General features: G+C 34.5%; 1 protein-coding gene across 1 annotated transcript in view; it reads left to right on the top strand.

Moving 5' to 3' along the window:
* Positions 1-14,879, top strand: part of PTPN13 (protein tyrosine phosphatase non-receptor type 13) — a 139,760-nt gene that overhangs the window by 36,639 nt on the left and 88,242 nt on the right. Inside the window, exon 6 of the mRNA XM_008706172.2 lies at positions 9,174-9,737. Within this exon, the coding sequence (XP_008704394.2) occupies positions 9,174-9,737 (564 nt within the window). The remainder of the gene's footprint in view (positions 1-9,173; positions 9,738-14,879) is intronic.

The raw sequence follows: 14,879 nt of genomic DNA, 5'->3' as shown, positions 1-14,879 counted from the left end.
TATATATATATATATCACACACACATACACACCTTATTCTTGTAGGTAAAAATCTTTCCCTTTATTTTTTTTTATCATTATGTTCAATTAGCCAGCATGTAGTACATCATTAGTTTTTGATGTAGTGTTCAACGATTCATCAGTTGCATAGAACCCCCGTGCTCATCACAACACATACCCTCCCTTTCCCTTTATTTTAGAACTATTCTAAGATTTGAGATATGATCTAGTGTGAACCTTGGTGCCAAGGAGAGAAGCACTTCATTAATCCATCAGATTTTTCAGTCAGACTCCTGTTTTAGAACTGAGTAATAGAAAATTATAGTTAAATGTCAATAGCAAGCAGAAAGAGTCTTTTTCAAGGAGACATTATGAGCACTTTAATAAGTGAATGTTAGATTTAAATGATTTCTGTTTCTCTTATCATCTTTCTAATTTCTTCCTCCTTTCCACCAATCCCTCTCCCTCCCTCGCTTTCTCTCGGCTTTATTCCTCTCTCCCTTCCTTCCTTATTTCTCTTCCTGTTCTTTACTTTCTTTATGTAATTCCCTTTTGTCATCTCCCACTATCATTAAATGGCCATGTTATGGAATTGAAGTTGGTTTGCTTGTTTGTTATTTGTTGAGTTAGTAACTATAACGTTATGTTATTGATTATTAATTTTTAAATAGTTTGGTTTTTCTAAAAATAATAAATGTTCCTATATATATGAGTCCCCCATTTTATCCCTAGCCAACATAAATTCTATAGAAAAGAAAAAAGGTTACTTTGCCATATTTAGTTTATCAAATTTTAAAGACTCAAGTGTTAGCAGAGTTTGGATTATATTGCTTTCAATCATTCAGAGTCTTATTACAGATATTAATTATTACATACTATTTCAGTGGTAGCAATTAGAGATTGAACTGAATCTATTTATATGTAGCTTATAACATACTTTATATAGCAGGCTATTTTCTTGTCATTTACATGTACGCATATTTTTTAAATAAATATACAAAGTCAAGCTTTCTGGACATAGATGCTAGGGAGAGGGAAAACCTATATTAAGCACATTAGTTTTTAAAGATGATAAATGAATTTGTCCATTGAATGGTTATGAGAAAAAGTTTTATAAAATATTAGATATAATAATACTTTTGTAATACAATTATAATGTAATTATAATTACATTATGTCTGTAAAGAAATATATAGCCTCTATAATTTATTTTTTTGGTAACCTATTTTAGACATTAACTTGTATGCAGAGTAAAAAGAAAACCTGTAGTTAACCATCTTGCCTCATATTATTAGACTATTTTCTTACTGTAACAACAAATAGAAGTTTTAAACCAAATTATTAGTGCCTTTTATTTGTGATTTTGTTTTTATAATATTAAGAAATATTTAGTATCATTGTTTAATAGCTTTTGAGAATTCTTTTGACTAATAGACTGTCCAAATGCAGATAATCTAGGGCTGACTGTAGTAACTAAAAATTTAACAGAGAAATCTTTAAACGGACTGTCCATTGATTTTATTTTCTAATAGTCCTTTCCCTTTGTTGGAGAATTAAATCTCCCCTATATCTAAACTCAAGAGAATCTGTAAGGAATTACAATTTGTCACTCAAGGTAAACCAGATTTTGTTTATGTTTACACTTTGGGTAGAATTAGAGGTCCTTCCAGGGAAAGAAACAACAGCCGTTTTGAGATTGAGTGTAATAGAAGAGAATTCTTCAGGTCTTCTTAGCCATTGCTTTCCACAGTAGTACTGCTCAAGGGTGGTTCTAATTTACCTTCAATAAATGTATAAAACCACATCTCAAAGACAGAATCAACATAATGTGCTAATTATACTCATTACCACACAAGCAATTAGCAGCTAATAATCAGTGTCATATACTAACATAATATAAAACCTTTAAGAGTAAAAAATGACCTTGTGAAGAAGAACTATTTCCCAGGACCCCAGTGCTTTTGGGCAGTGCAGTTCACTGTCGGTCGTCATGTGCACTACACACGACCTTGTTACATGACATGGGTACGAAAGCATTCTCTTTGGTGCGAACCAGCCAGAAACCTTTATGTACTGATAACGTTGGTTTATTAGGCTCCTGGCTGTAGTTTTCGATAAAGAAGTTGTCAGAATGGGCAGTAAGATACAGAATTAGGTTTAAAAAAGTAAGCAATTTTAGGGATAATGCCTTGTGTCTAAGTGATTTGATTGCTCAACTGAAACTTAACAATAACATTTTTAGCTATGAGTCAATGACCTTAAAAGGTCTCTCCTTATATCTTACTTCTCAGATCTGTTACAGAAGCTAAGGCCTAAACTAGTGGGCTGTCTGCCCCCTATTTTGTTATTTTATACTGCCAATGCTAATAAAATGGCTTCACTCAGCAAAAAGAAATCAAACATTTCCTGCCAAGCTTGAGGCGGAAACCTACACCATGATCAGATCAGCATGATAGTACTTCAGAACTTGGGTGCATTAACAATATCATGTTTCTTTTCTTGTGTACCTCCCACTTGTGAGGACAGATGGGGAATCGTGGAACCTCTTTCAATACTGAAATGTCATTTTGAAGTTAGCTTCCAAGAGATGCTTAAGTGTTTTGAATCTTGTGTGAGGGGGAAAGGTGAATGATGATATCCAATTAAGGATGATGTTACATAACAAATATAGTTAAAACACAATGTACTTTACAAGGGAGATTTTTTTCAGTTGGACTAAAATAAATGGAATATGTTCTATTATGAAGATTTTTTATGTTCTTAAAATCTTTTGTTTTTATTTATTTTTCCCCCAGTTAGTTTTTAGCAAGCTGTGTATTCTCCAAAAGGAGAATGTTTATGGTTTCATTTTCTATCTGGATACTTACAACTGTATGTAATCTAATGTTGTTTGTAAACTCTCTTTGAACTCAGAGCCTTTCCAAGAGATGGAAAATCCATGTATAATCACCATTTATCCTGTTTTGAATAAATTGGTTTTTTAAATTATAGAATCTAAAACTTTTATAGATCTTTTGATTTCTGATTTCATGATTTCCTCTCAAAAGAACTTTTAAATTCCCCCTGGGTAGATAATGATATGCTGAGGAAAATAAAGCAGAAACAAAAGGGAGGCGGAATTTAGAATTCTATGTTGCCCTTGTTCAGGAGAGCTCATGATAGTTCATTAAGTGTTTGTTCATTTATCCTGTCATCTTTAAGAAGGTGTAATAAGTAATGTCCACAGCTTTGTAAATGAAGGAAGTGGGAAAAATGGAAATCAAGTGGCTTGCCCAAGCTCAGGATTGAATTTGGTAAAGCTAGAATTAAAACCCAGGTGTTTTGACAGTAATCTTTCTAGTAGATTATGCTACCTAAATTGGCTTTAAAAAGGTTTCAGAAAGTTATGTAATCAACCCATTCTATAAGCATTGTTTTGGAATGCCTTTAATCAAGAACTAGAAATACAAAAACAGGTAAGACATGGTTTCTTATGTTAACTGTTCTAGTTGGGGGTGGAGTGAGGAAATGAGTGGGAGTGGTGACAGATACCTAATATAATAGACAATTTTAATACAGTGAAAGATATATCCTAAGAGAGGGCCAACATACTCTGCGAGTATAGTGGAAGGAGCTAGTAACTCTCCCAGGATGTGGAAATATTAAAGAAGTATCTACCTGAAATCTTTTAAGAGTAGCTCCAATGGCATTGCCTTCAAAAATAACATTAACTTCCTATGATCAAACTTGCTATGATAGTGAGCACAGCTATTAGATGTACTTAATGATTTCAGGGCTGTTTATTGCCTGTTAAATAAAATAATTATAATAGCCGCACATGTTTAGAAAGATTTGGACATCAGTTGAAGAAATTGTGTTTTATCTAGCCTTGAATAAAGTTAGTAAGTAAGTAGCTCTGGTATTAACAACAGTACATGGTTTTCACTGGTCTAGAAGCTTATGCACCTAATAAATGAGCCTAGAATTCCTGTTTCTCCTCATTTAAAGGGCCAGATTCTATATTTGAACTCCCATTTTTAGTTCCCAGACTAGTGAAATTTTTCCAATAGTGCTTTAGCAATATAAGGCAGCCATGATATGATATGTGATGCTATATATATTTTATTCACTTGTGAAGTGTTAATCATGCAATTCCATATCCAGTTGTATAGCTGAAGATACTGAGTATCACTGATATGACAAAATGCATTGAGAGCCAGTTAGGAATATGTGATTTTAAAAGGGTGTGTTTGTACCAGCCAAAATCCCCCTCTCTGTTACCTAGATAAAGGTATGTCTGTCTCCTTTTTCATCCAAAAAAGCAAACAAAAGCAGTTCTAAGCTATTAGACCCACTGGAGAAACCACCTAGCTCCAAACATCTTTTTCCTTTTTTTTTTTTTTTTTTCCTATTATAAATACTTTGTTTCAGCTAGAAGGTACAATATCTCAGGGGTTTCCTAGTTTAAAAAGCTACAGTCACATGGGGCGCCTGGGTGGCACAGCGGTTAAGTGTCTGCCTTCGGCTCAGGGCGTGATCCTGCCGTTCTGGGATCGAGCCCCACATCAGGCTCCTCTGCTATGAGCCTGCTTCTTCCTCTCCCACTCCCCCTGCTTGTGTTTCTTCTCTCGCTGGCTGTCTCTCTCTCTGTCGAATAAATAAATAAAATCTTTAAAAAAAAAAAAAAGCTACAGTCACATCATGTTGTAACTACATAAAGAACAATGCTGTAAATGGAACTGCCTGGCTTAAACCATATACATTTCTGCACAGTCTTCATGGAATCTGCACAAGGAAATATCTTCTCCCTTTGCTCCAATTAATTGTTCTTGTATGTAAGTTGCTTTCTATTCCAGTATATCCAGAGTGGTGAAATCACAAGGCCAGCCATGTAGCCAAAGGTCACTCCAGGCATACAGGAGATGGGCCATACCTGCCACGGTCTTTCCCAATCGAGTGGAATAGCAAAGGCTCCAAGCCATGTTCCTATAAAGCTAGAAATTGTAGTGATCTGACGACTGTTTTTCCAAATGGATGTGACTCCATTTCTACTGAAAACTCTTAGCCATGCTTTGTTGGTTCTAACAAACATAAACAAGGTACAGTAGTAAAAGTAGACCAAATAACTGCAAATAAAAATGTTTCTAACACCAACTCTATGAGTGGTACTGCATATAGAACAAAAATTACTGAAAGAAGAAACATGACGTAAGAAATTAGTTACAGCATTTCAAAAACCTGGTTACCTTGTATGATAATGAACTTCTTTTAGAGGATGCATTTGGTTTCACTACTAAATATAATACTAGATTGATGGCAGTTTCAAAAATAAAACAGATACACGACCATGTCAAGTTGTTTCCAATATTGAGAAGTTCTCCAAGAAGAATGATGGACTGAAGATGCTTAGGATAATTGAAAATAAGCATAAAAGATGGGTATACAGTAGTCTCTTGATATCAGTTATCTTTCATGGTGTTTTCTTTGAGAGGCTATCTAACTCTCCCACCCACGGAAAAGAAGCCTGAGTTACTACCTCCCACCATCAGGTACGACTGGCTTCCCTGAACCTCAGGCAGGCGCAGGCCTGTGGGGCCCAAACATCTCTTTCCTGCCACTTCCTTTTTCTTCCTTCAAAAGGTGATCCACACTCAGTTTCTCCCTTTAATGCCTTTATGGCTCATAGCTCTTAACAGTTTTACCTTAGGCCATGTCTAACAAGTATGTACATATCACCCTGAACTTTGTTTCACACATCCACGATATTTTGCCCATTTTCCTCAGGAGTATCATTCCCTCCCCACCCCTTCTTTCTTTCTCACTCCTCTTCCTATTTACCCATTCCTTTGTTTGTTTTATGGGCTACCAGAAGAGACCTTATTATGGTTTAAAAAATCATCTTTTATAAATAATGGTCACGAGACTGTAAGTTGGCTATCATAATGGGATTTTCAGCCATGTAGAGCAAATTGAGAAATAGTTAAATTTAGCATATTTTGTAGAAGCAGAGTAGGAAGGTAGTGCAAACTTTTAAACGAATTTTCATTATAATTTTGTACTACCTTGCAGAATTTAAAAATGGTAACATTCTGAACTTTTTTTTTTTAACTTTCTGGACTTTTAATAAATAGGAATTGAAATATTTTTATATCTACTTATTTGCATAAAGCAAACACATAGCATTTATAGAGCAGTAATTATCCAAGAGCCACCTTATTAGCAATTAGTTTTAAGTCTCATATGGCTGGTGAGAAGATATGGCTCTTTTAGGATACCATGGCCCATTAATATATTGTTAGTAAATACTAATGACCTATAAGAGAATGCTAAATCTACCAGTTAGAAATGGGATAGACTCATGATACACTTGGAAAGTGATTATTTCAATAGTGATTATGGTAGGCCTCACTGAAGAAGTCATATGTAAAATAAAAGTATAGAATATGAAACAACTAACCATGAGAAAGGTCTGGACCATTCAGGGCATAGAAAACAGTATATATAAAGGTCCTAATATATAAAAGAGCTTAACAGGAAAACCTGTGGCCTGGATGAAATAAAAGAAGTGGCAATGAGACTAAAAAGATTCAAATGGCAGATCTGTAAGGAGTCTTGATTTTATTTTGAGTGTGATTGTATGCCTTTGAGACTTATTACAAAGGGTGGTGGCATCATTGAATTTATATTTTGAGAAGATAACGCTGGCTGCTGAGTAAAGTGATAGTTGGGTGAAGAAAGAAGGGAGACCTGTCCAGAAGTCATTGTAGTTTTTTAGTCAACTGATAGTGTTAACTGGGAATAGGGTGATGCCAGTGAAAATGGAAATAATCACATGGAGAAAGATGTCTTTGAGAAGTTAAATGGCCAGCACTTCTGATGGATATGATGCAGGCAATAAGGACGATGAAGGATTTCAGGATAGTGCCCAGATTTCTGTTTTGAGCCGTCAGTTGGATAGTGATGCCACTTATTGAAATTGGAAAAAAATGGGGTCGAATGGACATCTCTGGATGTGGGAAACAAATAAAAATAGTATTAAGCACGTTCAGTTTGAGGTGCTTCTAAGATATACTAATAAAAGTTTCAAATATATAAGATTGGAGCTCCCAGAAGACATTGGTGCCAAGAATATACATTTGGGAGTTATCAGTATGTAGTTAGTTAATTATTTAAAGCCTTCTTAGTAGATGAAATTATACAAGAAGAGAGTGAAGAGATAGGATTCTAAAACTGAAACCTGAGGAAATCTGACATTTGGATATCCAGTAGAGGAGGAAAAAGCAAAGACTAAGAATGAGCAGTCTAAGAAGTAGGAGAAAACCAGTATTGTAAAAGAGGAAAGTGCTTCATTAAGTAACTGTCATCACCATCAGTTGTTGCTGAGAGGTAAGTAAGATAGGGATGCAGAATGTCTTTTGGATTTAGCAATATGGATGCCATTAGCTTTACTTAATGAGAGTTGCCAAGGTGTGGAGGAGTTGGAAGTTGACTAAAGTGAGTAGAATACTGAATGGGAAATAAGAAATTGGAGACAGCAGGAGCTAGAAGGAAATGTGGTAACAGGGGAGAGGTTTTGTTTAGTTTGCTTTTTATTACAGAGATATTAAAGCATGTTTGTATACTAATGGGAATGACTCAATAGAAAAGGGGGTTAATTAAGATGGAGGGCAGATGTTAACCAAAAAAGTAAAATCTCTGATAACATAAAAGAAGAGGGGGACTGAACACATATTGGGAATTGGCCTTCAACTGATAGCAGATTTAATCTTTTGAGACAAGAGAAGAGATTGGCAGACATGGGTAGATATATAGAATTAGCCATGGGAAAATGAGAAAGCTCTCTTCTGACAGATTCTATTTTCTTGGTAAAATATGAGATAAGATCATCAGAAAAAAGAGGGAGTTAATGTGGGAAATTTGAAGAATGAGGAAAAGTGAAGCATTGTGAAGAATGAGTGAAATTACTGTTAACACATTGATGTTGAGTATCCAGGGTGTCTGACTATGAGTTTATGATGTTGCCAAAATCCTCACTTGCTTGATTTTCTCTAAGTTTTGGCTACATGTTGGTAGTCAAGGCAGTAAAAGAAGGCAGATTGTCAAGTTCATCTGTGGTTGTATGATCCTTAAGTCCTTTCAATTCTACTTTTTACCTAATGTATTCTATCAATTTTCAAGAATATCTCTGTTCTCTATTTTTAAATAAAATTTTAAATTAATGAGTTTCAGTATGTGGTTTAAGAATGTAATTTACTCCTAAAATATTATAACATATATGTGTTTATCAGTTTTAAATTATCTTAGATTAGAAGCTAGAGTCTGTGACAGTCTATGTCTATATATGATGATTTTTTGTGTTACTGACTCTATGAGTCCCAAAATTAATTTCTGGTTGGGCATTTTTGCTGTTTCAATGCATTTATAGACGGGTGCCATAAAAAAATTAGAATGACTTACTGGCTTTTAACTGCATCAACATCAAGGACTAAAGAATAATAAGAATGCATTATGTTCAAGAGGAAAAACAGTCTCATGCAGTACATGATGGTCTGCCTTGGAAAAATTAAGTTTCTTACATAATTTAAACAATCAAATTATCTGGATTTCAAACAAATTTTCTGAAAACATACCTAATCATAATAAAACTTTGATACTTAAGAATTCCAAATGCTGCAATCTTTTTTTCATCCAGAATATAGCAAGAATTCTTTGTTTCATCTTTAAAAAATTTTTAAATGACCAGAAAATACTAGGGCTTTATGTTGAAGTGATACATGTCTGATTATATCTTTAGAAGTTAAAGGAGTATACTCTACATTCTATTGCTACCCCAAATTATTTCATGGATAATTAATATTCTGCCAAACTGGATAGTATTAGAAACTTTTGCCTATTTTTTTTACTTTTGTCTATTTTTAAAAACCAAATAATTCCTCTTTGATGAATAAAATACTACTCAAAAAAGTGAGTTCAATACATTTTTGTTTTTATTGGGTAAGAAACATTGGACTATGAAAAGTTATACAAACATAGCATCTCTTTTCACTTTCATTATCACTACCATCCATTTCATCTCTGATCCTCCATTAGGAAGATTTAGGAAATTACCAGCACTTTCACTGTCAATAGTAAGGTTACATTCCAGTTATTTTCTAAAAATTCTGTACATACATGATAGATTCTTATCATTCCAGGAAGAAGCGCTACTTCTGATGTTGTAGACATACACAAGTCTCCATTCTCTCATCAGACCTTTCTTAACAAAGGGCTTAGTAAATCTATGGGATTTCTGTCCATCAGAGACACACAAGATGAGGAAGATTATTTCAAGGACATTTCATCAGATAATAATTCTGGACACGAAGATTCTGAAAATGTCTGCTCCCCTTACCTGTTCAAATCTAGTGGCCCAGAAAAAAAAATTCTGCCTGGCATTGACGTGCTTCCCAAGAAGAAGATTTGGGCTTCATCCATGGACTTGCTTTGCACAGCTGACAGAGACTTTCCTGGGGAAACTGGTGGATTCCGACAGTATCTCCCTGAGGCAGTAACGGTGCGGCCTTCAACTACTCCTAGAAAAAAGGAAGCAAGATACTCAGATGGAAGCATAGCCTTGGATATCTTTGGCCCTCAGAAAGTGGATCCAGTGTTTCACATGCGAGAATTGCCCACGTCCTCAGCAATATCAAGTGCTTTGGACCGAATTCGAGAGAGACAAAAGAAACTTCAGGTTCTGAGAGAAGCCATGAATGTAGAAGGTTAGTAATTTTGTATGTGTTTGAGAGAGAACTGAATTGAAATATTTAAAATTGTGTTTTGAAATAAAGAAGGGTTGTTAAACTTTCCACAAATCTTATTTCCACTGCCAAACCTTTACACCCAGGTTAGTCTCTTCTCTGTCAGTTTCGTCCTCCTTTCCACCAAAACCGTAATCAAATTACACTGCTCCCACACAGTCATCTCTAGTAAGCAACCCAGTCCAGGCACTTCAATAGCCTGTCAATATTTGGGGTAGCATATTTTTAGATTGTAAGCTTCTCAAGGCAGGAGCCAGGTTTACTTCTTTTTAATCCTGCACAGCACTGTCTATCTTGCAGTCTCATGAGGCTTCCCTCAAGGTCTGGTTCATGGAAATAAGAGGCAGTTAATCAAAATCAGCAATTCTAGGGAGGCAGACTAGACTGGTGACAGTGCTTGGTTATCAAACCACCAACTTCAAAAAACAAACTTAGGGACACAATTCCTGCAGATTATAATGTGTTTGGTCTGGAATGAAGTTTTAGATCTGTTTTTTAAAAGTCGTGGTATTTAGGTTTATAGATTTAGAGTCAGACAGACTGCGTTTGAATTATTTACTGCATCAGTTGCTACCTGATCCTTCCTTCAGCAACTGGGCTTAATCCCTTCAAGTGTAAGTTACCCCACCTGCAAAATGTGCTTAACAAAAGTAGATTAGGTAATGAATGTAAAGTGATTAACAAATCAAATTATTACAATAGTATGAGGTGCATAAAAAACAACTTTATCAGTGATAAATTATTATTTGCAGGGAAAAGCTCTGGTTCAAAAATACTTGATTGGCACACAAACAAACCTCGATACTGAGTAGAATAAAGTTATGTGTTAGACATGGATAGAGGCTATTTTTAACATAAATAAGTGGAAGAGAAAACAAATTAGAACTATCAATCTAATACTCTACATTTTTGAAGATTAAACTTTTGTTATCTCCCCTTGCCTTGGTAGACAAACTTTGGGACATAGCTGAAAGAGAACTTTAAGGTGTTTCTAGTTCAACAAGAGTAGTGGCAGAATCATGGTTATATTCATTTTTAAGGCCATTGTTCCAGTGGGATATTTTTGATTATACAGATTATCTTCAAAGTGCTCTGCTAAATGTTTGTTCTGTTACTTAAGCTTAAGCATAGCTCTGGACTGAACATCCTTGACACATTGTGTTTTACTTCTAGTGAGAGAAGCTTTGCTTCTTTTTTTCAATTCAGGAATTGCAAATTAGTGATGAAATTATAAAGGAAATTATTGAACACTTAATTGATGTGCATTTAAAGAGAACATTAGCCAGCTTTATGAGATGATTGTATACAATCTTGATCTGAAAACTTTCAGGGACAGAAAATATCTTAGGAAGTTGTTATATGCCTGATTTTACTCTGATCAGTAAGCTTTTAGAGTTGTAGCAGAAAAGACACTTTCTGTAGCTTAAAGTATTCTCTTTCAGAACTTGTACTTCATGATTATTTAATGTTGCACAACAACCAGGATATGAATAATAACTTAGCCTGCCCTTATAAACATACCCTCGTAGAGGTGTTTATGTGTAGAATTCTTGCCCATTGTGGGGAAAAAAACCCAAACTCTTACTTATTCAAATAGATAAAACTGTGATAGTATAAATAGTGAAGCTACACACCGATGTAGATGACGATTTCTAACACTTAAAAAGTTAAGTAATATACTTTCTTAACATGTGAATATTAAAAATTAAATCATAATTTCTTATGTTCTCATGTGTGTGTTTTATAAAATTATTCACTTCATATTTGGTAAATTAATAGTAGTATGGTTTAGTGCAGTCTGAGAAAAGTGTTTTACACTTGAACCTTGGTTTGAGCATTAAAACAGCAAAGAAATAAAACACTAATGGAAATATATTTAATGTGTTAAATAATGCTACACTAGTCTGGTATATTTTGTTTGAATAGGTGATTTTTTTCATTACCTATAAAATGAATATTAAGCCAAAGTAGGTCCTAGTTTGCATATGAGCCTTTTATCTGGTCAGGGAATGTGTGTAGGCACATGTGTTAAAGAAACTCAAATAGACCAACTTGTTACCAAATATGCATGTATATCTACGAAGATGATGTATAATGTTATTGACCCTTCTTTATTAAAAATGGTAACTTGTTACAAAACATAATTTCCAAATTTAGAAATTTTATATTCATTATAAAAGATACAAGAAAAGAAAAGGAAAAGATTTTTTTTTTAAATAAAATACGCATTGAATTTTTTGATACAGGACCATTTTCGTCCTGAAATCTTTCTTTGCTATTGAAGTTTTCAAAAGCATTTGTTCTCACAAAGAACCTACCCATTTTTTCCCAGAGTGTATTTTATAACCAAGTTAAACAAACACCTTGAAAATGTTAGTATATTATGGAAATACTTATACCATCTTAAATAAACCTCATTATTATGTAATAACTTGCAAGTAGTCATAAATTATATTTGCTTTAGACTAAAGGTGCTCTTCAAAAAGAATGTTTGATGTTTGGAATTCAAAAGCAATAATTCTAGTTATTTAGTTGAGTAATTTGCTGGTTTTATATTGTGCATTTTCTAAAAGTTAGATAATTTATGTTAGCTGTTCAAACAAAAGTGCAGATTGCTAATATAAAGATTTTAGCTAGTATACAAAGAAGAAAAAAAGTAGAAAACAATACAAATCCCATTTATCTCATTTAATTCTCATGAAAAGTAGGCTCCACAGATCCCTTTTATGTGTGAGAAATCAAGCAGAACAGTGGATGTTACTAATGTACACATTTCTTTTTAAGTATTCTGGTTTTAAGCCATTTAAAAATATTGAAAGTGCTCTGTACAATTTTTGTGATCTTTAAATCTGGCAGTTGCTGCTGGCTGTCAGTAATTATAGAATTAGAAGAGGTCTTGGAGTACATATTCCTGAGCTCATAAAGATTTAATAACTTACCCAAGACCATGTAACTAGCTAATGATAGAGTTTCCATCATTATGGGAGATTGCGGATTTCCATCTAGATTTCAGAGCTCCAGTCTAAGAATTTCCAACTCTGTGTTACTTCCTAATTTAAAAAAAAATATGTGTTCAAATGTTCATTGGGTTAATACAGCAATTGCAAGAAAAGTAACTGCCAAATTTTGGTTGGTCCTTTTAAGCATGCAAGAAGGCTCATTGAACTAATTAGACAGATGTCTGGGGCACCCTAGTGGCTCAGTCAGTTAAGCATCTGACTATTGATTTCTGCTCAGGTCATTATCTCAGAGTTGTGGGATTGAGCCTGTGTCCAGCTCCAAGCTCAGCGCAGAATCTGCTTCTCCCTTTCCCTCTTCTCCTTCCCCTACTGTCTCTCTCTCTCTCCCTCTCTCTCTCTTTCTCTCAAAGAAAATCTTAAAAAAAAGAAAAGAAAAGGAAAGACAGTTGTCTGCTTCAACCTCAGATGTATGTATAGCCCTTTCCTTAGTCCGTCCTCTTGAAAGGAGCCTTTACCTAAATCACCTCTATAGCATTTCCTTAGCTGACTACATCAACCAGCCAACTCACACAGGGGAGAGCAGAGTTTGGTACTAGAAGGAATCTGGATACTATTTAAACCTTTCAAAAGTTGAGAGTAGACTAGTTTGCCAAAGGAGATACATAATTCATAATTTATAACAGACCTGTATTTAGAGTCCAGATCTCTTAAAACCCAGAATAAGATTTTTTTTCCATTCTGCCATTCTGATTTCAAACAGAAATGAGATACATTTCAGATACATTATTTGGAAAATTTTTTACTAACTAGAAGGTTGGGCATTCAATTAACCACCTAACCCCTTAAGTCTCTTCCTAATAAAATTATATCATTTTTAATACAGTAAAACAAGGTAGTATAATGAAAAAAAGGCTCAGATGAGGCACTTTTGGTTCTTTCTGCAGCAAACCACACTGGGTAGGGGGTAAGATGGACCTCTATGGTGTTGTGTGCTCTATTGTGGTACATAGTGTTTTAATGGGGCTTTCCTACAGTAGGATCTTGTAAGACGGTTATCCTGTAACCAATGAAATAAGAATGTAAACTACCAAAAAGCAGTGGTTAACATTGAGTGCTCTGACTTCCTTGAGAACAAAATAAGAAAGGAACAGAAAAGACCCTGAGAAAGATACTGTAGTTGAAGTTTAAAAATTATAAATATAAGATTATTTCTATAATTATAGTTAATACTTAATCTTTCAGATAGTTTTCTACATATAAATATAAAGCAGTAAGGAAGGGGCAGGAAGAAACATAACAGGTTTATCTCATGGAAACTACTTTTAAAAGTTGATGTAACTCTCTCTTTTTTTTTTTTTTTTTTTTTGCTTTATTCCTTTCATTTCGCTGCTTTTACCTCAGCATAGGACTGTCCTAGTCTACTTTTTCCCTTTCTTCCTTGTCCCTAGTATCTTTTTTCCACCTCTCTACTCCATCTCAAAATCTGACATATTGTCTGTTTTCTAATGGATGTATCTGTCACCATCTCTCTTGTATGTAATTACCACACACTCCCTACCTAACATTGCTGTATGGGTTGGCAGCACATTCCTGATTATGAGAGATTGACTTGGAACCAGTACAGTGAGTATAGTATGAACAGCACTCCACACCCTGGGTGGGGACCATGAATAGCATTTCGCTTCCAACAGTCAAAACTCCTCTGCATTCTGTATAAATACTAGAGGGAATAGGAAGAGCAGATATAATTAAATCCTTCAAAAGTGACTACGGTTAAGTATTACTGTTTAAGGAGTTTTAAGTCAATCTACTTTACTTCAACCTTAAATATTGTTTAAAGAAAGCAGTGTTGTGACCTCTGGTCTAGCCTAGTTTTGCTGTTCTGTGACGCCTTGTGAATGCAGCGTAAACTCTGTTGTGCAACCAGAATATGTAAACACTGAAGTGTGTGAGTCTGCGCTTAGTCTTGAGGCACCTTAATGTTTCATTTTCATGAGAAGATTGAATTTGAAAGTTCACATGTTTTTATAGTTGCATTTCAGAAGAACAAGGGGATGGGTTTATAAATAATACAGTTCAGCATGTAGGATACTTCTAGTGACGTGATGGAGAGAGAAATTTTTCTTCAAAACTTATCTCTCTC

The sequence above is a fragment of the Ursus maritimus genome, unplaced genomic scaffold, assembly GCF_017311325.1.
Source record: "Ursus maritimus isolate PB19 unplaced genomic scaffold, ASM1731132v1 scaffold_8, whole genome shotgun sequence".
Classification (NCBI taxonomy): domain Eukaryota; kingdom Metazoa; phylum Chordata; class Mammalia; order Carnivora; family Ursidae; genus Ursus; species Ursus maritimus.
Note: the sequence above shows the minus strand (reverse complement) of the source record. Positions and strands in the feature narration are given on the sequence as shown.